The 24570-nt window shown below is 35.8% G+C and overlaps 1 protein-coding gene across 5 annotated transcripts; it reads left to right on the plus strand.

Annotated features, from left to right (window-relative positions):
* The first annotated feature begins 991 nt into the window (after nucleotides 1-991).
* RAD54 (DNA repair/recombination protein) lies at nucleotides 992-23613 on the plus strand. 5 transcript variants are annotated; one of them, XR_015967357.2, is made up of 22 exons: nucleotides 992-1394; nucleotides 3293-3673; nucleotides 4117-4203; nucleotides 4311-4551; nucleotides 4697-4822; nucleotides 5109-5165; nucleotides 5311-5397; nucleotides 13234-13329; nucleotides 13680-13730; nucleotides 16283-16357; nucleotides 16472-16558; nucleotides 17817-17908; nucleotides 17991-18123; nucleotides 20613-20732; nucleotides 20810-20923; nucleotides 21015-21098; nucleotides 21245-21322; nucleotides 21404-21462; nucleotides 22074-22278; nucleotides 22370-22468; nucleotides 22558-22646; nucleotides 22766-23613. XR_015967357.2 is itself a non-coding variant. In XM_088701283.2 (21 exons), the coding sequence occupies exons 1-21, from the start codon at nucleotides 1162-1164 to the stop codon at nucleotides 23111-23113; spliced, it is 2853 nt and encodes a 950-aa protein (XP_088557409.2). In that variant the 5' UTR covers nucleotides 992-1161; the 3' UTR covers nucleotides 23114-23613. The 5 variants fall into 5 exon arrangements, 4 of the variants coding, with proteins under 4 accessions (XP_088557409.2, XP_088557411.2, XP_088557410.2 ...); XM_088701283.2 differs by lacking the exon at nucleotides 22558-22646; XM_088701285.2 differs by lacking the exons at nucleotides 21015-21098; nucleotides 22558-22646.
* The last annotated feature ends 957 nt before the right edge of the window (nucleotides 23614-24570 follow it).

A 24570-nucleotide genomic window follows, 5' to 3' on the forward strand; every position in this document is an offset into this window, starting at 1 on the left:
AACTTTGAACATGACACATGACATAGCTTGTGAACAACTCTTTCATTTTTTTTTAATCAGTAGGAACTAATTCTCACCAACTATCCTATAACTATTGATGCCCTTATTTTATTTAAAAAACAAGGGTATTAGTTGATTCTGTGTTCCACTTATTTTATTTCACTTAGGAGTCTCCATTTTTTAATTTTCTCAAATTCAACTTCGATGACAGTATGAAGAATTGGGGATAGATTAGTGGAGCAGGTTTTGTCATTCGAGATGCTAGATCAATCTTTGTGGCAGCAGACAAATTTTCTCTTTATGAGACTATGGCGTCACAGGCTGAATTGAGAGCGGCATGGAAAGGGTTGGTGTATGCTATTACCATCCATCATGTGCATCACATAATATTAGGAGATTCAAGGATATCCATTTCATGGATCTCTACAAAAGTAGTACATTAAGTGTCTAATCATCCTTCGATGATGAATATTTGGAGACTTAATGTGAACACAATTTCATGTATAGTAAAGTATGTATTTAGAAAAGCTAATAGAACTACAAACTAGTTGGCTTCCTATAGCTGGTCATGGTGGTTCAATATCTAGAATTTTTTTTAGATTTACCAAATATTTTTTGAGATATTATTTAGTCGATGCCAGCATTTGTATCTACCCCAATGCGTGAAGCATTTGTATCTACCCAAATGCATGAAGCAGCCAGACCAATAAAAAAGAAAAAAGAAAAGCATTATTATTATTATTATTATTAATGAGCAGGAACTAACTCCCACAAACTATCCTACACCTACACCATCTTACATGGATGGAAGCTTTATGGTCCCATGATGAAGTTTTTTAATTTTTTGGGCTAGCCCACGATCCAAAGCGGTGCCCCAGTCAGCCCGAAATCAGACCTCGCTCTCTTGCCCGGATGGTGAGATGTGACCCCGCCCAGTGGGCGAACGGGTCTTCCATTTCACCGCCTGGCCTTTGTCGAAAGGGATGTCATTTATTTCAAAAACAAGGGCATCGTAGGAACTCTTCAGACCTATGCTCCTTTGCCTCCTCCCTGCCGCCAAAATTTGCGCCACCTCAACATTATATCCCGCGGGTGCGAAAAATATGCGAGAACGAAGCGCAGAACCCCCGAAATCACGCAAAGGAAAAAACAGCAGCAGAAATGGTCTCGAGGAAAGAAGAAGAGGACGAGGAAGAAGAAGAAGAAGTAGCCGAGATTTCCTCCGAGTCTAATCAGAAGGACGAGAAAAACGAGGACTACAACGAAGACGATGGAGAAGAAGAAGAAGCCGATCGAGACGAAGACGATGAGGAAAGCGAGAAAGAAGAGCGTTCTTCCGAATCCCCACCTTCCGATCAAGAGCGGAAGTCCCAGAACGTCGCCGCTCTCGTCAGGTATGCCGGATGTTCTCCTATTCTCCTCTCTGATTATCAGCAATCCGACGGTTCTGGATTTCCTTCGTGAATCGCTGTTTTTTTTTTTTTTTAATTTTTTAAAGACTGAATCTGATGCTGAATCTAGGGTTTTATCTGGGAAGTATTAAGACAGGGTCCGATCAATGTCGATTTTTCTTGTTGAGGAAGGAAGAGCGAAATTTGTGATTCAGAAAATTATAAGGCTGGAGTTTGGGGGAAAAAAATGAAAAATTGGGGCATTTATTATATTTCAAGAATGGAAATGTGTAGGTCTAACTCATAATGTGAATGGAGGACACTGAGACAATAATTCAAAAAATATGCAGAAAAACCTCGGTTAAGAAAATTATACTCTTACTTTGCTGTAAATTGAAATTATTGCAATGTTTTTTGATATCTCTCAAGATTTCTTACCTTCTATCAAGTTCAAATAATGAGACTAATTCTTCCCTTCATATAGTTTTTTCTGTTATAACAAATGAAAGGATAAAGTAAAGTCTAAACTTCAAGGCTACCTGGAAGCTAATCCTCGTAAGAGGAGGATAATCAAGCTATATTTTCTGAACTTTGCATGTGTTTATGATTGATATATTTACTTAAAATTTCAAAAATGAATATGTGTGGTGTGTTTCTAAGATTCTTGATGAAATCACTCATATTACATAAGGTGAAAATACAAATCTTCAAAGAATTTTTGCTAGGTAAAGTGTTCAACACTGAGTTATTATATTTAACAGATATTGAAACTTTTTCCTGCGTAGAGTGGGATCATGTTTGTTAGATATCTTCTTCCGGTAACCAATACCATGACATGTGCGGCTGTGTATGCATACATTAAGTATGCTATATTATCAGAACTCTAAATTACACAAGGCAGTGGCACACTTGGGCTTTCAAATTTCTAAGAACTTTAAGGAATTAAACCTTTACCTTATTGTGTAGTTTGCATAGACTTCAAAGGAAGGTCATTAAACTCCCAACTTTATCTTCTCCATCAGCAGATGCTTCCTTATTCTACTGCTTTATGCGGCAACTTAGATTGTTTATATGTGCAATCCAGGCTAGATCTCCAACCTGGGTGATTTTTGCTAGTCAAATACAAAGTACTGAAAAGAAAAAAGAAAAAAAAAACTTTTCTCCTGTTGCCTCCTAGTAAGCCTTACAGCACTTGGTTTTTTCTTCCAGAGTGAGATAAGACTCAAGTTAACATTTTATTGAAGGCTCATATATTTGATTTATATGGTCGCTTAGCTAAATAATTTATAATCACTTAGCATAATGATGTCATTTTTCTGTTGTCGTTAGAAATGTTTTAAGATCTATAGTAATACTTAAAATTGGCAAAAACACATGAGAGTAGAGAGGAAAGATGAAGTTGGGGTGGACAGAATAGTGCATATGTGGCAGTTTTACTTTTTTGGTTGTTTATATGAAAGCATCCTGGACCAGATTTCAAGCAAATTTCAGCAAGCGGGGGCTCATATAATCAAACTTTTGTGTTCTCTGCACAATTTTGTCAGTTTTCCTCTGCCTTTTTGCCACTTGTTACTATTATCCAAATTCTAGAATTTCTTATTATTCTCCAAACAAGTTCTGTTGGGCTTCATAAACTTCTGCAATTATTATTTCACAAGAAAAAAAGGATTACAATCTCCTAGAAATGTGAGGTTACAATCAACTGGTGGATGACCGCCTGTCATTATAAATATAAGAAGCATGATAGCAGTCTTGATCTTTAAAGGGACAAGTTATTATTTATATTGTATTCTTTCTATATTCCCCATCTCTGCTTCTTATTTTTGCAAACCTCTTTGGTTAAGTATGCAATGGTTTAATAGTTTCTTTAACAATGATCAGTCTCCTCCTATATCTGACAGAGGAAACCTTCTTGTAAGAAGACAACCACTTATTCCACGAATACTGTCCGTTTCTGATGGAGCAGCAGTGGCTAGAAAGCCATTTAAGCCACCATGCCCAAAGGGATATAAAGATCATAATGAAGAGCTCACTCGCCGCCTTTGGGCACGTAAAAGGTTTGTTCCATGGGGTTCCTTGAGGCCATCTTTGGTTGCTATAAGCAACCTTCTACATACCCCTAGTGTTACGAATGATGATCCTTCAGAAAAGAATCAGTATCTGCCACCTGGGATTGAGCCTTTAGTCTTATGGCAATCTGGAGGATCAGATGAGGGAAATAGCAATTTTGTGCAGATTGAAGTAGATCCACTACTTGTTCGTTATCTTCGACCTCATCAAAGGTATTGTTCTTGTTTCTCTTGCAAATATGTTAAATTTTCCTTCCTATTCAATTAGGAGAGTTTTCTTTTTCCTGTTTTTTCTACTCAAGAAGCATTCTCCTTGTTAAGATATACCAGTTCTCTTCACATTTTTTTGTCCACCTCCAAGCAACCCCCCCAACCCAGGGGGTTGCCCCACCTCATGTCCTCTCCTGCTTCCTCTCTCAGTGGCTTAAGACCATATAGACTTCTCAATGCTGGGTTGTTGTTAATGGCTCTTGTGACAGACTCCTTTATCGATATGATTAGTAAATTATGAAAGAACTGAATCTATGTCAAACAATAAATGGAAGGTAATTGCTTTCAGATCGACTAGTATGCTACAGTCTGTCCTGCTACAAATCAAGTTATTTGAGCCTTTATGCTCTGAGGTGAAATTTCTTTAACTTTGCAATTTAATGCAGAGAAGGGGTTCAATTTATGTTTGACTGTGTTTCTGGGTTATCCAGTTCTGATGGTATTTCTGGATGCATTCTAGCAGATGATATGGGGTAATCAGCTTTTCCTTTGTTATCTATCACTGTGTTCATGCTCCATTTATCTGTTCAGTATTTGTTCCTGAGTGCCTCTTTTGTCAATTATTTCCTATATTCTGCAGATTGGGTAAGACTCTACAGTCAATTGCTGTGCTGTATACCCTCCTCCGCCAGGGCTTTGATGGTAAGCCAATGGTTAAGAGGGTTATGATTGTAACTCCTACAAGCCTTGTTAGTAACTGGGAATCTGAAATTAATAAGTGGATTAGTGGAAAAGTTCAGCTACTTGCTCTATGTGAAAGCACAAGGGCAGATGTCCTGTCTGGGATTGAAAGTTTCCTAAAACCCTGCAGTCCTTTTCAGGTTTACCTTTAAATTTTTCAATTTTTTCACAGTTAATTAGAATTGGACACTTATCACTTGTATGGCACATCAACTGGCAACCTATTTTAATTGTTACAGTAAGCTCCACTTTTGACACATTTATTAATGCATGATACTCTTCCAGGTGCTCATCATATCTTATGAGACATTTCGAATGCATTCAGCAAAATTTGAAAAGAGCGGAAGCTGTGACCTTCTCATATGTGATGAAGCTCACAGGCTGAAGAATGATCAAACATTAACAAATCGAGTATGTGAAACTCTATCATAGGCTTTTCAGATAGATGGTTGGATACTGTTGTGTTTGTAAAATGTTTGCTAGATGTTTCTTTTGATATTCTTTCTTTTGTCAACGTATTAATATGGATGGTTCTAGAAGTTCCTTTCTGGCTGTTTTAGAATTAACTGTTAAATTAGGAATTCAAATTATATATGCTTTCATTTGAATCATTTTTCTTACTAAGGTATAAATTATATCCATATATTTATCTTCTATAATATAACATTTACAGCTTAAATTATTATACTTTTGACAGGCATTGGCTGCTCTTCCTTGTAAACAGCGTATCTTATTGTCTGGAACCCCTATGCAGGTAACTATATATATATATATATATATATATTATGTACATGCATCATGATAGTATGTACATATTTGTCTATGTATATTAGTTTCACATAATGTGGATGAATTTTACAAATTTTGCTTTAGTTAATTTAGGGATTCTATTTCTACAGAATGATCTGGAGGAATTTTTTGCTATGGTGAATTTCACGAATCCTGGAGTTTTAGGGGATGCAGCATATTTCCGTAGATACTATGAAGTGAGTTGATTGCCTTATACTCAGTCAATGTTCAAGAACCCATGCATGAACAGGGAACACGTATACTCTGATTACACCAGCATTGTTTCCAATTTCATAATGAGAGATAGTAATAAATTTTCTTCAGACTTCTATGGACATCTACAAGCCATTCGAAGTTCTAGCATATGTTATGCCATAGCTACAAAGTTGATAGTAAAGTGAAATAACTGAAGCTGGAATATTCAAATGCATATCTAATTTCCATAATATCTTTTTTGAACTTAGTCTAAAATTTACTAGAATCTCAAAAGCATTGAAATATTTCAACCTGCATGCAACTGCGTGCAACTATCCAATTGGAGTTATATTTTAACATGATATTAGCTTTCTTGACTAATGTAAGAAGAAAATAGAATGTCTAAAAGCTACACCTTGCCATTTAGCCAGTTATCCGTAACTTTATACACCTTATGCTGGAACGTGTAGTTTAATCAATCATTATCACTAATAAGATGAATCTGTATTCATGCTTAATAGATAATCTGATGCTTGACCTCTCATGGATGCCCTGCAATGCACCAGAGGTACCCGAAGACTTGATATGAAGAGAGTTTATATCATATTATTCACTTGTTCTCCATGATCTGAGAATGGAATAGCATAAAACTTATGTTGAAGTTATGGATAAGTGATTGGTATAAAAAATATGCCTTGGGTTACTAGGGGCAAAGTAAAATGGTAGGAACAGGAAACTAAGAAGTTTAAGGCTTTAATTAAAGGGTTCATTGTAAACTTATAACCAGACTTCAGTGTATACCATATCACAAGCAGAAAAGTACAAACACAGCAGCAGATTTGAATTTCAGCGATTAATAATAGAAGAATCAACATATGAGTCCCTGTTGAAAGAAATGACCTAACACATCAAATCCAGCAGACTCATTTCAGTGATTAAAATCAACTACCAAAAGAAACTGAAATCTGATGATACAATAGGGATCATTAGCAGCAAAGAGTAATCAGAATCAGTGGAGAAAGAAAGATTAATCAATGAAGAGGAGAAGTTCAAGAGTCAGGAAAGGAGGAGCAGCAGGCCAGCTAGCCTATCTTTTCTTCTCTTATTTATGGACATGACATGACTCCCAAAATAACTCTACTTCTAAAACCATCTGGATCTACCTACAAAACCATCTAGCTACCTATCCTTTTACCGTGTGAGTCTAGGACTTTACAAATGAGGGAAAAAAGAAAGGACTTTAGCCAAATGTTACTGTTCACACAATTATAGCATATATAACAAGATATGCTGAATCGGTACCGGTAGGCGTACCGGTCGCTTACCGGACTGGCTTGGACTGGTACCGAACCGGTTTGCATAACACAGCGCCGCACGCTCTGCCCAGAGCCCACATGGGCCCATAGCTCGCTCCCGCCGCGCTGTGGCAAACCGGTGCGAATCGACCAGTTTGCACCGGTTTCTAGCTATACTGATTCGCACTGGTTTCTAGCCATACCGGACGGAACTGTCCGGTTCCGGCCAGTTCGTGCTAGTTCTGGTCCGGTAATACTGGGTTCCGGCCCCTATGGGGTGGGAACTATTTGTTAATGCTGAATCAGATCGGTCGGCGTCGGTACTGGTTCGATACGGGCTGAACCAGCTGGTAGGGCTGGTTCAGCATTCCTTGATATATAGTGCTGTGAAAAGTAATTTTTCATTAATATTGACACTTTTTAAATAAACAAGCAATCAATAAACACTAGAGGCTCAGAACTAAAATCGAATCTGAATAGTTTGAGCAGCCTTTGGTTTGTTTCCTTGATGCACGAATAGATGGATGTCGACCAATTATGTCTTTAATGTTGATGTTTGCTTCATTCAACCCTCTGGAACTCAAATTGGTGATTGCAAGCTTTTTGAGCCGATTCTTTCATCCATTGTATCCTCCCCTGTTGCGCGTCCACTGATCCTCAATCAGTATTTCATTGGTATCTCCTCCATCTCTTCAAAATTTCTAAGTCATTGGCTTCTCTTATTATTTCAAGTTTGCCTTTCCATCCTTTTGGACTAGACTTCAGGGTCTAGAATCTTCACTTCAACCTGCAGTGGTTAGAGCCAAAATTTTTGCATGCATTGCATTATCACTGTTCTATGATCTGCACAAAAGAAAAGGTCAATCCTAGAAATAAACAATTAGATATAAGGTTTGCCGTCTCAGTACTGGATCTTATACTGGTGCCATACTAGCACAGTATTGGTACCATGGTATGCTGTACCGTCAGTACCGATCGGTACCGGACGAACCACATACCGTACCGTACCGACATTCGGTACGCCTATACTAGTGCGGCACTGGTATAGGGTTCGGTATCGGTACGACGAACCTTGATCGGTATGATACGGTATGTGATATTTTCGGCGTACTGAGTGTCGGTACGCCTCCTGTACTATGTACCGGTACCGAACTAGTACGTATGGTACGCCTCGTATCGCCCAGTTTGGGCTGGTACGAATATAAACTTCTGGTAGAAGCATCAAAATTGCAACATTGGTGAAATTGAGGAAATTGAGAGATGACAAATAGCAGCATCCTGGTATTCAATGTATAAAAGTTGTGGAAGTGAATGCAAGTTTAAAATTAATAGTCTGGGGGCTGTTGTAGGAAAAGTCCTAAAGCATGATAATTATCAAGGGAAATTCCATAGATATCCTTAGTATTACTTTGTTAGGTAACTGAATTTCTTCAAAGACTGAAAATGAAACCTAGGAACCTATTAGATAAAAATAAAATGTAATGCCAGAGTTGCGTTGTCCATGGGCAATGCCTGAATATTGATTTTTTTTAAAGTTTGGTGAAATTTAGTGGATGTAGTATATCAAATGCAAGAACTATGTAAAAGGCTAGCAAACATTTATGTATTTATATATCACTTTAGGAAAATGAAAGGAAGCTACACACATATAGGCAATTATGTGTATACATAATGCATACATACATTCATAGATACATACATTCATAGATCCATACATACATACATACATCTATATACATACATGCATACATATATACACATATATACATACATATATATATACATACATACATACATACATATACATACATACATACATACATATATATATATATACATACATACATATATATGTATACACACATACATATATATACATACATACGTATATATATACATACATACATATATATATACGTACATACATATATATATGCGTACATACATATATATATATGCGTACATACATATATATACATACATACATATATACATACATACATACATATATATATACACATACATACATGCATACATATATATATACACATACATACATGCATACATATATATACACATACACACACACACATACATATACACACACACACACAAATATACATACACATATATATGTATATGTGTGTGTTAAAAATTCTGATATACATTGTTGACCCCTTTCCTAATAGCTTAAGCTTGTGGGTGTAATAACTCCAAACCTCATCCAAAAAGGCTAGCCGAAAGGAATTATGTGGGTTTCTTGATCCTGTATAAGTACCCAAGATTTTCTCAGCAAATAACCAATGTGGGACTAAATACACGCCCGCACGGGTCCTCACATACTCCTCCTATTCAACCTCTAACGTCCTCATCAAGCTAAGGGTTCACATCCATTCAAATCTAATCATAAGTACCACGATCGGCCTGTGGTCAGCCTCCATGAATCCATGTTGCAGTGCCTCCTAGCCTACATAAGCTATGGGCCGAGTTTACTTTGATACCATTTGTAACAATCCAGGATCTTATCCAAAATAGCTAGCTGGAAGGTATTATTTGGGTTCCTTGATCCTGTATTAGTACTCAAAATCTCCTCGGCGAATAACCGATGTGGGACTAACACGCTCACATGGATCCTCGCAGTGGGTTCTAGTGGTTAGTTAACAATAAACGAACATACATACATACGAACATATATGTGTGTGTACGTACGCATGTATATATGTATCTATGTATGCATGTATAGTTGTAGACAATTTCCAAATCTATGTTTAAATACTTCTAGTCTCAAATATTCTAAGGCACCTTTTCCTAGTTAAAATGGGTAGTATCCAAAGTCCACAGATCCTCTGCAAGGTTAAGAGATTAAAAACAACATGGAAGATTATTAGTGAGTTTGAGATATTGGTTGAAAGCATGAGAATACCATATAGTATTGCTATCCATGACCATATTGCCTTATTTCCAAGCCTCATAACGACACCAAATTTAAAAAGAAAACAAGAATAATTAACCATGAAGGAATCGATTGAAAATCTGTGATTTAGTTACCTTCATGAAATGGTTTATCTATAGGGCAGGGTTGTTGCAATAGTAAGGTTGCTCCATTGGGAGGCACGGGTTCGAAATACAGAAACAACCTTTGCACACATGGTGGTAAGGTTGTATATATCTGACCCTTCCTAAACCCTGCAGTGGCGGATGCCTAACTGTTGAATTGTCGTGCCCGAGACTTGAAATAATTTATTATTGAAGTGTGACCATCATATCCAATTAAATAGGATGTGAAAAAGTAATGCTTGTAGCGAGTCATTATGAATATACTATATGATCGAGTAGACATTGCTGGATATCACAGACTATAAAAAATTAAGTAAAATCTGGTTGCAAAACTTTGGATCTAGCCTATTTCACATAGAAACCGCACCCTCTAAAAATGTAGATAAAATGTGAATGCTATGTTGCTGGATCACTTCAACGATTACTAGATCCAAAAGCAACTTCAAACACTGAGTCTCCTTTCTTTGAGAATGTCTACACTCTACACTATATCCCTCACTAATCACTCTAGATTGGACACTTATATCCTCATTACAAGTAGGTAAGGTCATTTATATCCTCAATAATGTGGTCATTATGTTACCTAACAGAGGTCCACTCATATCTTCTTTGATAATTTGAGTGAGCCCAATGATATTCCACTTAGCTAGCTGTCCACATCTAACTTCAAGTATGATACTGTTATTTTCAGATTTGATAGAAACTGACATGTCATACGAAAATTTGTTGGAAGACCTAAATGAAAATAAACAGATTAGAATAGGATCTAAAAAGGATGAATCAAATCAGAACGAATACATAGAATTTCAAAAATATCAATTTTTGAAAACTTATTTGATTTCAGAGTTTTCAAATAGAAACCAATTTTTTTGCAAGTTTCACTCATATTTCAAGTTGGAACATTTTTTTCAAATTAAATAGAAGCTAATCTATGCCTGTGGGAAGGTTATCAAGAAGGCTCCAATTGAAAGAAAATAATCCATTTCAAGACTGATTCTTGGAAATCAGAGATAATTTCAAAACTAACTTAAAGTCTCGATTTCCAAGAAGGTAAGTCAATATACAGAAAAAATTCAAAATTGAGCTGATTATATATTCCAAAATTTCAGAAACCATAATGTTGAGGTTTAGAACTTCAAAGTGACATATAAGCTTGAGCTTGAATGAAAGTTTTATAAACATAAGCAAATCTTGATTTCAAGATGCATGGAAAAACTACTTGTGAAGGGATCATAGGTTTTAGAAAAGACCATAAGTTTTGAATTTTACACACATGAGCTTGAGCATTATTAAGAGACTCGGATGTAAAATACAAAAATTTAAATCTTAGATTCTTCTAGGAGCCTGGAAGAGTCACTTGCAAAATCAAAGGAACAAGATTGTCAACTAATTTTTCATCTTCTTTGTCTCCTCCTCCTCCTCTCTCTCTCTCTCTCTCTAATGCAACACAAGGCGTAGGCAACAGGTACTATGACCAACTAGACCATTTCAAGCGTCGAAGAAGCCAACGAATTTATGGGTGAAAACTGCAGTAAGCAAAAAATTTGATTTATTTCCTTCCCATAAGCGAGTATGCAAGCGAATGGGATGCAGAGGTTTTCGGCAGATTTTCTACACACTCACTTATATGGGATTCAGAGTTTTTCGCCAGATTTTTTTTATAAATTTGTCATTAGGGACAATATTAAATTTTGGTCATGTTTCTATATTTGTAATAGAATACTTGTAGCATATTTTCTTATTGTTAAGTCCTATTTCAAGTATGATTCTATATCGGGTTTAATGCTCGATTAGGGTTAGGGTATCATGTCTAATAAATACGCATGTAATACATTGTAAGGGACAACCTTTGAGATAGTAATAAAATTTTTTCTGAGAGAATTTCTTTCACCAAGTGAAGAATTCTTCAATCTAGTTTTCTTCTATTTGTGTATTATCTTCGAAGCATAACCTCGTCGATCAAATCGCTCTTTCTTCCTTTTCCCATTGCGTCACTCTCTCTCTCCCCCCTCCCTCCTTAGTCTCCTCCTTCCCTCCCTCCTTGCATGCAAACTACTCCTTTTCTCCCATAGTTTGCCCTCCTTGGCTTTGTTTGTAAGTGTTTACGGCAATTAAGAACGCATAGTTTACTAGGTTGGTTCCCCAAATTAGTTGACGAGGTCAGTCAAGTAAGCTGGTGAATGACTTAGCAGGCATACTGCTAACATAGCTTTGGGAATGTGTGATAAATGATACTACATTTTATATTTCATATTTATTATATGCTCTTATTTCTTATTTTCATTTTTTTCATTTACTTAATTTATTACATGTAAATAAGAAAATGTTCCCCATTTAAGTATGATAGAAAACCTAAAAATTCAAATTTCATTAGAATAATTAAGAATGAAAGTTCTAATTTCAAGCTGAAGAAACTTCACTTTGGGTTTTGGTCAAAATAGAGACTTCAAATACTAAAATATTTCTCAAATGTTAAGAGCTTCTAAGTTCTGTTATTTTGAAATGTTATTCGAACTCAAAAGTTTAAAAAACATAATATATCTAAGTTCTGATATGGCTTTAGTCAGCACATAGTGCTTCATCAAAATGATTCACGTACAGAATTTGTACCTGTGCAACTATTTATACATATTGTGGTTTGTTATGTTGAGAGAGTGGTAAATATCCAACATTGGACAAGGAATGGGCCTTATTACTTCTTATATACTCATGGGCCTATCCACCCCAACTTAAACATTTGGGTTGGATTTTAACATAGTCTTAGAGCTCATAATCCCTCTTGCCCACAGATCCTCCAACATCCTCACTTCAAATCTACATGTTGCTCCTCTTTGAGTTCCGTCCAAAAGGGTTCCATCTATGATATGCTGTACCGGTCGGTACCAATCAGTACTGGGCGTACTGTACCAGTACCGCCAATATCGGTATACCAGTGTTGGTACGCTTGGCGTACCGTACCGTACCGTACCGTACCGTCTATGCTACCTATGAAAGATACATTGCCTGAGAGCTGAATTATCAAATTACCTTATCACAATGCATGCTTCTGTTAGCTTAAAGCTGCCCAAATTATTTACTAGCTTGTTACAGTCTTGATCAGCAGTTTTTGAGTTGTAGGTTGCCTTAAAATGTTAGATAACTTCTACATTGGTTTTCGTATGCTGCTGAAAGTATCTAAGATGCAATATTTCAGCAAGCAATGGGCCTCCAGATTAACACCCTCTTAGTTGATAACAACTTATACACATGTTGATTTTTGATATTCCAAGTGCTGCAATGTGAAATAAGTTGAGTTCTCTTTAGCTCATGAAAAACAATTAATTGATTTAAATATTTCGAGAGACAGTCATATAGAAGCAGACAGGATAGTTTTTCTATGAATTTGTAATTCTTGTTATAGTGTAGTTAGTGCAGTCAATGCAGCCTTCCTTGCTCCAATTTATCTAAACTCATTGTAATGCAATTTTTTGATGGCTTTAATTTAAGACACCAATCATTTGTGGAAGAGAGCCTATGGCGACCATAGAAGAAAAGAAGTTGGGTGCTGAGAGGTCTGCAGAGCTAAGTTTAAAAGTAAACCAGGTAAGCTCTCTTCTAGATCATGCTGAGGCCAAGGTGACATGCATAATTCTGTAGCACAGCACAATAGACCTTTTCTGCGCATAGCTTCTATGTTCATGTGGACACCATGAGCTTAATGATGCTTCAGCATAAATTGTAAGCTCTCTTTCAGATTATGCTGAGGCCCAGCTGACATGCATAATTCTGTAGCACAACACAATAGACTTGTGCATATCTTCTATGTTCATGTGGACACTGTGAGCTTAATGATGCTTCAGCATAAATTGATATAGACCATTCATTCTTGGGCATGAGGCTCAGCTGCTAAATTCCTGATAGTTTCTTTCTAACCTATGCATATGTTTTTTCAGTTTATATTGAGAAGGACAAATACATTGTTGTCAAATCACTTACCACCAAAGGTATGATGCTTATTCTTGTTTTGACTTCTTCAAGTTTGACGTGCTGCAATTCCATTGCTTCTATACTTTTTGTCTTGTTGAATTTTGGTAGTTTAAAACTTGGAAACTGGAGAATTTAAGAATCATTTTCCCATAAATATCTTTTCCAGCAAAGAATATCGTGTCTCCTTTTGACCACTAATTATTCCATTTCTTGGCATGAAGTTAGTAAACCATTGCTTGCACTCTATCCCCCAATATTTGTTTTTTTTAAACAGTTATTAACGTTAAAAACCATATATAAGCGAAGTCCAACCCCTAGATTTTGGCAGGTTGACAGTACAGGCCAATGAATTTGTGGTGGAAATCTTAGCATGCATAACCAAATGAAACAATACTGGAAAGGATGCTTGGTGGCAAGTCTGCTTCCACTGCAGGTTGAACAAAAGATCAAGATATCATAGGATGCAGGAGCCTGCTCACCTTATATGATGTTGCTATCTCGGGGAATGTGATGGAATGTTGTGATGGGCCATCCCACTAAATATCAGAGACCTAGCTTGAAATGCTGGAGCAGAACCAAGCAGACATTTAATACCATGAAGTTTCTTATTGGAGTTGAAAATTGGGATGTGGCTAAATGGCTAATGGGATAATTGGATAAATATAATGTGACGAACACAGATATGTCCACAAATATATATACACCAATATAAAAGAACAAAATTGGCATGCCTTTTTCTTGAGGAGGCCTTTTGTTGGGTATCAATTGGCTTTGAACTAAATATCTACTTAAGGACTGCAACACGATGTTCATCAAGGTTTTAAGTACCGGTGGGAACCATCTAGAGCAAAGTTGGAGGAACCAGTACCGGGCATTGTACCAGTTCTCTAGCGGCACGAGCTGGTACGGGACATGTCAAGCCCGTACCGACGAGCGAGGGCACGGTACTGTGGGAGAGAGGAAAAAAGAGAGAGAGAGAGAGAGAGAAGGGGAAGAGAGGGAGGGAGGCGGACGCCGGCGGAGGCTGCGGGGGGCCAGTGGAGGCTGTGGCTGGTTCTTCTATTTCGAATAAAATAGGAGTCCGCCGCGGCTTAAAAAATTTTAGAATTTTTAAGTGAAGTTGGCAAATCGGCCTCCACTGGCCCTCTCGACCTCTCCCTCTCTCTTTCGTTCTCCTTCTCCGGCTCCGGCAATGGGTCTTGTTTCCGTTGCCGAAACCATACCGGTGAGCCACTAGTACGGCTCGGATCGGCTGGAACCATCCGGTTCGGAACAGTTCCGCCGACCTTGGTCCAGAGTATCGGATGGGACTAGTCAAGAAATGGATTGAGATGGAATGGGACATCCCCCGACCTAACGAGTGGGTTCGCAGGACATCCCATTCCACTAAATTCTAGGGGTCCCATAGTATTCAGAACCTTGATTTTCATTTACCCCATTCAAAACTCTATACTATTTGTGTCCTTTCTTTAAAGTGTTGGTTTTCAAAATTTCATACTGACATGACTTCTTCGATTTTAGATGGCTAGCCACTAGTATAAGCATACTGATGCACAAAGAAAAATAATATTTGATGCACAATGTGTGGCTTTTGTTTTGACGGTTATGTAATGATACTCTGATAAGTTACATATCTTGTTGAAATGATCTCTTAATTAAGAAATGTGGACAGTGCATCTTCCAAAAAAGCAAGTAGTTTTGTCAATTGATTCTTCCATGACATTTGAGAGAGTGAGAGGAAAAGTGAGTTTGACTTCCTAAAAGCATGGAACTATGAATTCATGCAGGAGTTAAGAGTAATATAAAATTACAGTGTGTAGCACGCTTTGCTTTTTAGTTTTTGAACAAGTAGGACCAGATATATGTAATCTAATTACTTCTATTTTTGTGGTAAAACACCAACATGACTTATAAAATCACTATATTTTATTGACTAGATGCTTGCCCATTGTGACTCTCTCTCTCTCTCTCTCTCTCTCTCTCTCTCTCTAGAGACAGAGAAAGTGCACAATATCAAATATTTTTTTTACTAAATTTCATTTTGTAATTTGCAGCCGAGGACATACCTTGAAAAGAAGAGGCAGGCTTCCTGATGTGTTGTTTTGGGAAGTCTATTAGGAATTTTCATTAAATAGTGGGTTATATGAGTGTAATTAATGTAAAAATGTAGTTCACTATACAAGAGCTAGATTTGATGCATCAGCAACGTCATATTGTAATAGAAACTTATCGAGTTTATACACATGATTCAATAGGTTTTGTTAAAGTAAATCATTGAACAGAGTTTTCATGATGATGCTGCATGATACAAGGCTTCACATGAATCTGTTCATTCTGTTAGCATGCTTCATTTTTGCTTTGTTTTCTTTTTTGTAGTTCTGACTATCTTAGTTTCATTCCATTTAAAGTCCAGATGCACAAATAACGGTATGTTAAGAAAATGCCTAGTTCAATGTTTGGTACCCAACAATCAATGCTCACATTGCTTTTATCTATATAGGTGTTCATTTGCTAACTTCCGCTTTCACAGACTGCATTTTTGGCTACTGACTTGGCTATGTTAATCTAGATAGTGGAAGTGGTTTGTTGCAAATTGACCCCTCTGCAACTTGAATTGTATAACCATTTCGTGCAATCCAAAAATGTGAGAATACGTCCTTACCTTACATCTACCTTCTTGACATGTTGAGCGGATGTTGCTTTTAGTAAAATAATATATTGTTGTGATTGTTATCTTGTATCTATGCTATATTTATAGGTGAAGCGTGTCATAGCTGAAGAGACAAAGCAATCCAAAATTTTAGCATACATTACTGCTCTTAAAAAGCTATGCAACCATCCAAAGGTAAGCTCAAAAATTTCCACCCTCCAGAAAGCACTTTCTCCCAAATAGAGACTTAATTTTGGTGCTTATTAAACTTATACTTCCTTAGGCTTATATTTTTCTAACTATTTTACTTTAAATTTGCATTATTTTATTATGTTCTTGGTAAAGTTATTGAAATTGGAGCTAAAGTAACAAAAACTACTGAAACTATATCCAAAAGTAAGTTTTCTGAATCTTAGTGATGATGATCTTTTTGGTGAGTGTCTGTTCCTAATATCGTTGGTAATATTTAATGAACTCATGAATGCTATGAAAAATATGCATATTCTAGGAAGAAGGTGAAAAAACCAAATAAAAGTACAAAACCTATTTTTATATATCTATAATTTCAGTGATATTTATTTTGATATGCATAAAGAAGCCTTCTATGTGTTCCTTTTTTTAACTTGAGTGTTGGCTTTCATTAGCAAATTCTCATCATTATACTATAATATGCAATAAATTATGTAATTGCAGATAGTTGGTAGCAAATAAAAAACTATTTAACTTCATAGGATAGAAGGTGTTTGATCTTCTCCTTATTAATAATACTATGATAATAATAAAACCATCTGTTAGTATGATGTGATGAGTCCCTGCATTATATAGCAGAGATGTTTTGGAGCTGTATCAATTTTTTTCTTTTTAGTGGGACTCCTCATTGTTGATGTTTTAAATACACTTGATAAATGTTTCATGTGAAAAAATAAAATTTCATTTTCCTATTTAGTGAAAAAATCAGAGGAAGAAGGCGAAAAAATCAAATAAAAGTACAAAACCTATTTGTATATATCTATAATTTCAGTGATATTTATTTTGATATGCATAAAGAAGCCGTCTATGTGTTCCTTTTTTTAACTTGAGTGTTGGCTTTCGTTAGCAAATTCTCATCATTACACCATAATATGCAAAAAATTGTGTAATTGCAGATAGTTGGTAGCAAATAAAAAGCTATTTAACTTCATAGGATAGAAGGTGTTTGATCTTCTCCTTATTAATAATACTATGATAATAATAAAACCATCTGTTAGTATGATGTGATGAGTCCCTGGATTATATAGCAGAGATGTTTTGGAGCTGTATCAAATTTTTTCTTTTTAGTGGGACTCCTCATTGTTGATATTTTAAATACACTTGATAACTGTTTCATGTGAAAAAATAAAATTTCATTTTCCTATTTAGTGAAGAATAGCCTTTACAATATTAATTTTTACCTTGCATATTCTTTGTAGTGCAGCTCATTTATGACACTATTAAAACTGGAAGTTCAGGAACATCAGGTTTTGATGATTGCATGCGCTTTTTCCCTCCAGAGCTATTTTCTGGGAGGTAATCTTGAGTAATGTTATCTCAGTCCTCTGTTAGATCAAAGTCTTATATATCACTAGGTTTTCGTTTGTTTTTCTACTAGATCTGGATCTTGGACTGGTGGTGGTGGAATGTGGGTAGAACTGTCAGGGAAAATGCATGTCTTAGCTCGATTACTGGGCCATCTCCGACAGAAAACTGATGACCGAATCGTTCTTGTATCAAATTACACTCAGGTACACTAAATTCTTGCATGGTTCTTGTATTTGGATGCATAAACAACACTACTTTGCTGGTGTCTAATTTGCTTTTAATGAATTTGAGTAAGCCTAAAATGTTGACAGTGCTCTCTATGATGAGATCACAACAATATATATTTAAATCCATATATAAGAAGAAATAGGACAAATACTATTGAATTAGACAGATTCGGTGGTCTCCAAACAGATTACAACTAACTTGTATGCATATAAAATTATTTTTTGTTTATAATCTTTGTTTACTTCTACAACTATTGTATGCCTATTATTTCTAGTGATTTCTAACTGCGCATAGTAGCCACATTTTTCTTTCTAAACTTCATATGACCTATTACTTATATGCAAGCTGAATATGTTATGAAAATTGATGCTTTGTCCTTTAAAAGAATGTTTATGAGCTTTGTGGACAACAGTAATAAGGTTCTTTCTTGGCACAAGGTCAAATTTGGCACAAATAAATGATGATCATTGGGCAAAATTTTTATTCAAGATTAAATGAATTTCCACAAACAAGATAGATTTGTATAGGAATTCCATCCTATTAGAAGCTTTTACAGAAAGGCTATTCTGAATTAAGCTGTGAACTTCGGTATGCAAACAAAGTTGCATTGTAACAGCCATGAGAGTTCACCTAAAAATATTTGGAAGAATTATATTTTAAGTTTGAGAAGTTTGTTCGAGACTTGGGAGTCATGACAACAAATGCGGTAATCTAGTATTAGAGGTAGATAGTTCTTATAAAGCTACAATCTATTCTACATCTCTCTTGAAAATGGATCTATAAATGGGTATAAATTGTAGAAGAGGCACCATTCGACTTGTATTAACCATCCATAATCTATACTGTATATAAATCCAGAAACTTCCATAAGTATTGAAGGAATATGAAATATGAAATATATGACTTTGTACAGAAATTGTCAACTATTAATGTCAGCTTATGAATCTTTGTTTGCCAAACCTAATTTTACAACCTCTATCAATGCTAGCCTAAATCCTTCCAACATTTTCTAGACCCTTTCCCACATGCTTGATCTCAAATCTTTGCTTCACATCTCCATACATATCAGCTGGTTTTCCATCACTTTATCCTCAATTTTTGGGACTCCTTTCTTTCTTCTTGTGTCCTCATTTATTTTTCTAATTTTTAGTACATGTCCATCTCAGCATTGGTATTTATGCTATTCCTGTCTTATGTTGTTGGCCCTTGTGGTGTCCAGCATTTTGAGCAAAGCAGCATTGCAGGTTTGCTATTGCTTTATAAATTTTTCTCAAGTTTCCAAGGAGTAAGTTGGTCGGGTAATGCCCCATTTATGCACAATCTCAATGCTCAGCCTCATTGCCTGAACTAATCAGTCTTCTTTCAACCAACTCCGTAAAAGTGGCTTTTTATACATATTATTTCTTTCCAAAATTTTCAGGACATTTTTGGATCCTCATCTGCATATCATTTCTTTATTGCAGTTTGCACTCATTTGAATCTCTTTTTTTTTCCCATTTTTTTTGGGAGGGGGGGAGGGGGGGGTGGAGGGTGTGGGGGTTGTAACAATATTTGAATCTCTCTATTCTGTCAACCAATTTTGAAATCTTTTGACTTATCTCATATAGACTGGAGCAAAGGGCCACCAGCCAAACAAAACATAGTAGCCTTCTTAAAATGTGGCAAACATAAGTCCAAGCACCCACTTAACATTTTCCATTAGATTAGGAAAACTCTCTTTGAAAATTTGAGTATGTAATTGTTTCGTGTGGTCTTTCAAGTTTTTTGTATGAGAAATCAAAATGACAATTTAATAAGAAGAATTGAATGAGGGCCATTCATAAAATAACAGTTTAGTTTGAGGAAATATAATTAAGCATAACCCAATAAGATAATACAATATTAATTGATAAATGGCGTTTTATTCATGTGATACGAATTACGAGCACAAGTATCAAAACAAAACAAATACACTAATCCAAAGGACAAGTCCAATTTACCAATCCATGAAAAACATGAGCAATCGAGACCTGATGGATGATTTTTGTTCAATAAAGACTTTTGAACAGGTTTTTGGTTGATCAATCCGGCTAACCAGAATTTTCACTCAGATTAGCTAGTTTTAAAAATGTAAATTTTAGTTCAAATCCATGCTGACAAGATCTGCTTTGTTATTTTACTATCCATGAGAAACTTTTTTCCTCGATGCAAGTCTAGAGATTCTTAGATTTTCCAAAATCGTTGCCGCCATCACCCTATGTAATTCATACAGGCATAAATGATTTTGTTGATCCATAAAGCATGCACCAATTTTTTGCTACTACATGTGCATTGTGCCATATAATTTCAGGTTTTCTTGTTTAATTTTCCTAAAGAATTGTTGTGTTCATGTGCATGTGCTTGTCTGTATTTGCATGCTAGAAGTGCTCTACTGTTCTGGCTTTTGTATCCTTCATTGATCTTTATTATTGTTTAATTCTAACAGACATTGGATCTTTTTGCTCAATTGTGCCGGGAAAGAAGGTATCCATATCTGAGGCTTGATGGGACTACATCGATCAATAAAAGGCAAAAGTTGGTCAACCGTTTCAATGATCCATCTAAAGTGTGTACATTCTTCTCTTTCGTCTAAGAATGATGCATTGCAGAAATTTTGCTGAACAAATGGATATGATATTGCAGGATGAATTTGTATTTCTCCTAAGTAGCAAGGCTGGTGGTTGTGGACTTAATCTGATTGGTGGAAATCGCTTGGTCCTCTTTGATCCTGACTGGAACCCTGCCAATGACAAGCAGGTAATGATCTATCTTAACGGACACGATACTTTATGTCTTGCGAAAAGTTCTTCATATCTTTTACTTTCTTGTATATCTTTGATATAAAAAGGCTGCAGCAAGAGTCTGGAGGGATGGTCAGAAGAAGCGAGTGTACATATATAGGTTCTTAAGCACTGGAACCATTGAAGAAAAGGTCTTTAACCCTAGATTTATAAATTTATTGGAACTTTTATGCATAACTAGTTCACCATTCTATATTGCTTTAATTGTATAAAGAATTGCTCAATATGAGCAGATTTTCCATTTTTTGTCAGAGACTGATACAAGAATATTTTGTAGGTGTACCAGCGTCAAATGTCAAAAGAGGGCCTTCAAAAAGTTATTCAGCAGGAACAAATAGATAATCAGATGCAACAAGTATGAGAACTTGATGTATATGTCTTGCTTTTTTTTTCCCCTTCCGTCGATGCCATATTTATTATGTATCTCTTCTTTCAGGGTAATTTTCTTTCAACAGAAAACTTGCATGATCTATTCACTTTTCATGAAAATGTCAGGTAATTCCTATTTTTCATTGTTGATTCGTTCAGCTTATTCTAATGGCATGATATGCATTTTCTTTTTATTTTCGGAATATAATTGTTAATTGGGAAACCAGTTCAGGTTTGATTTTTTTACATGTTAATGCCTGAGAGGTTTAAGGAGAACTGCCATGTTAAAAAACAGGAAGAGATGAAAATTTTTGAGTTATAAATGTTATAGTTAAGTGTTATTTAAACTTCTAGTTGCTGCGACTGTGAAACTGATAACTCAACATGTTGCAGTACTATTGTTGCACATGTTATCATGGTTTTTTGTCTACTATTTTTATTTGGCTATGGTTTCTACTTTATATGTGTTAATTGATAGGCTCTCTCTCGCTCTCTCTATAACTGCTCATGCACATGTGCACGTGTGAGGGGGGGAAGGGGTACGGGGTGGGATGAAGGGGGAAGCTTTCTCTATTAAGCACATTGTGCTGCCCTTGTTGAACCAGCCCTACAAATCTCTTATACCATATACAAGTGTATCCAATGATCCATAGACCTTTGTGTCACTGACAATTCAGCAACTGAATTCATAAATTTTTAATACTTATACCAATCTCATGACATTGGGACTTTCATAGGTCCGAGATTCATGAAAGCATGAATTGCACCCGTTGCAAAACAGATAATCTAATGTTAGTGGATACCAATGGTAATGAGATAGAGCCTAATGATGATAAATATTCAACTGAGGAAGGCTATCAAGCCAATCAAGTGGTTGATGATATTGGCAGATTTGCTGAAATTGCTGGATGCCTGCACAAATTAAAAGGCTCGGAGAAACAGGTAGGAATATGCTGCCAATCCTCTTTAGCGTATGGTCTAATCTATGTTTTTGCTACAATTATTTCTTATATGTTTTTTTCTCATGGTACAGCTTGGTGCCCCGTCTGAAGAGGATCTTGGAAGTTGGGGTCATCATTGTGACCCAATGACAGTGCCCGATGCAATTCTTCAATCTTCAGCTGGTGATGAGGTATGATACCAAGTTATATGTATAATGTTCGGTAATAATTTTTCGGTAGAACTTGCATCACCTTCTGATATATACATCCACTGCCGTAGGAACCATCATCAATATGAGAAAATCACTTTATGTCTGCTTTATAGCTCCTGGGTTTCCCTTTTGTGGATCTCAGAAGCTTCACCAAAATGTAGGTTTTGTGCTCCAAAATGACTTCTTCGTTGTATACTGCAAGTCCTTGATTAAATGGTTACACGCACCAGGGATGATTAATCAATTGTTGACCATGACATTTTTGCTTCACTGTAGATCACTTTTGTTTTCACAAATCAAGTTGATGGGAAACTTGTACCAGTTGATTCGGCAGTAAAACCAACGACTCAGCAGTTGAATGAACCAAAAGACTCCAAGCAAAAAGATGAGAAATCCCTATGCTCGTCTCAGCAACTTAGATCGCAACCTTCAACATCTAATGAAAACTGTGACAGGAATAGTCCTATGTTAAGCACACTCTTTTTGAAGAGACCTGCTAAGTTGATGAGGGTACCACCAAATAGTATGCCTGCACTGAAGCAACCCAACACTTCTTGGGGTGGTCAATCATCCCTTAAAAGGATTTGTGTTGCTTCTGATACATCTGATGATGATTTCTTGTGAATCTCCCTGTTGTCAAATCATTATTCATTTTACTTTTGGGATTTCCATTTCATTCATGGAGTTTCACAGAGAGAGAGAGAGAGAGAGAGAGACTTGTTTTCAGATCACCATTCCATTAAGTACATAGTTCATGGGCCTAACTTTCTATCTGCTGGCTGTCATCTGTCTGGAACCTATTTTTTTGTCGAGAATATGGTCGATGAGCAAAGTTGCCAAGGTGAATCAGCATGTCTGATATTACTTCCCTTTACATTAGAATGCACATATTAACCCAAGAAGAATTGGGCAGTTAACCAAATTGTCTAATGTAACCAAACTGAAGTTGGAGTATGGACTTTTCCTGGCGATGAAGGATACATCTCTAAGCCGCATGTTAAGGTATCAAAGAAGAAGATGCCTTATTTTTTGTATTCTTTCTCCTCATATGTAATATCTTTCTTTTATTTTTTCCCGTATGTAATATCAAGAATGCTCAATAAACTTGTTATATTCCTTTAAAATTATCTTGCACTCTTTCATATATGCCTATGCGTCATTATGAGCATTTTGTTTCCCCTGAACAGAAGTAATCCCAGTTTGCCATTTAACGAAGTTCCCTATAGCTGTTGGATCACCCAAAGAAATCTGATGTTGGGTTGTTTGAACTGATGAGGGACCAGAGTTTGAAGTGCTGTCATAACATAACCATCTACTCTTGTCCAAATTATTTGGGATTGGCTTTGTTAATCCTCATTTGCTAATAAATGTTTCTATGTGGGACAACCTCTGATGATATTTTAAGCCATGAACTAGCAAATTGTACTAATTATTGTCCTAAACAAAAACTAATAATAAGCAAGACAAATTGTCACGCCTCTGACTCGAGATCGTGAGCTGGGGGTTACAGTAACCGCCACACATTTATAGAAAATTTTTTCCATGAATATGTGAGGCATTTCATTATGATATCATAATTAGGTAGCAGAAATAATTTAAATAATAATGTTCAAACTTTATTTAAATGATAGAACTAAAAGACTTACATAATCAATAATATGTCAAAATCTTGCATTAACTCTAAAACAAAATCTATTTAAATAAATAAGTTATAATCTTGTCTTTAATCGCTTTTTCATGATAAATCTCTGAGTCAAGCTAATTCTTCTGATCTATCAAAACAGTAAGAAATCGTATCATGAGCTAAACAGCCTAGTAAGCAATGAACACTTTAGCTAGACAAATCAAGCAATTAAATATATAATAATTTGTAGAAAATAATATATATCAATCTACTAAATCCATAATAAAGTCATATATCGTCATAACCTTTTAAAATAATATATACTATGCATCAAATTCATGCATCATGAATAATACCGCTCAAATGTTATGAATATAATAATATAATGATTGATGATAAACTTTGAAAAAATGATACATTACTTATGCTAAATTAATTTTTTCTTAAAATATAAATA

The sequence above is a fragment of the Phoenix dactylifera genome, chromosome 7, assembly GCF_051530095.1.
Source record: "Phoenix dactylifera cultivar Ajwa chromosome 7, Ajwa_hap1_PhDact_Kaust_v1.1, whole genome shotgun sequence".
Classification (NCBI taxonomy): Eukaryota; Viridiplantae; Streptophyta; class Magnoliopsida; order Arecales; family Arecaceae; genus Phoenix; species Phoenix dactylifera.

Excerpts from the sequence above, each read along its gene's own strand:
- RAD54 (XM_088701283.2), top strand. The coding sequence starts at position 1,162 with ATGGTCTCGAGGAAAGAAGAAGAGGACGAGGAAGAAGAAGAAGAAGTA. Across the intron at positions 20,733-20,809 it reads GTTTCAATGATCCATCTAAA|GATGAATTTGTATTTCTCCT; the intron begins GTGTGTACATTC and ends ATGATATTGCAG. Across the intron at positions 21,323-21,403 it reads TAGATAATCAGATGCAACAA|GGTAATTTTCTTTCAACAGA; the intron begins GTATGAGAACTT and ends CTCTTCTTTCAG.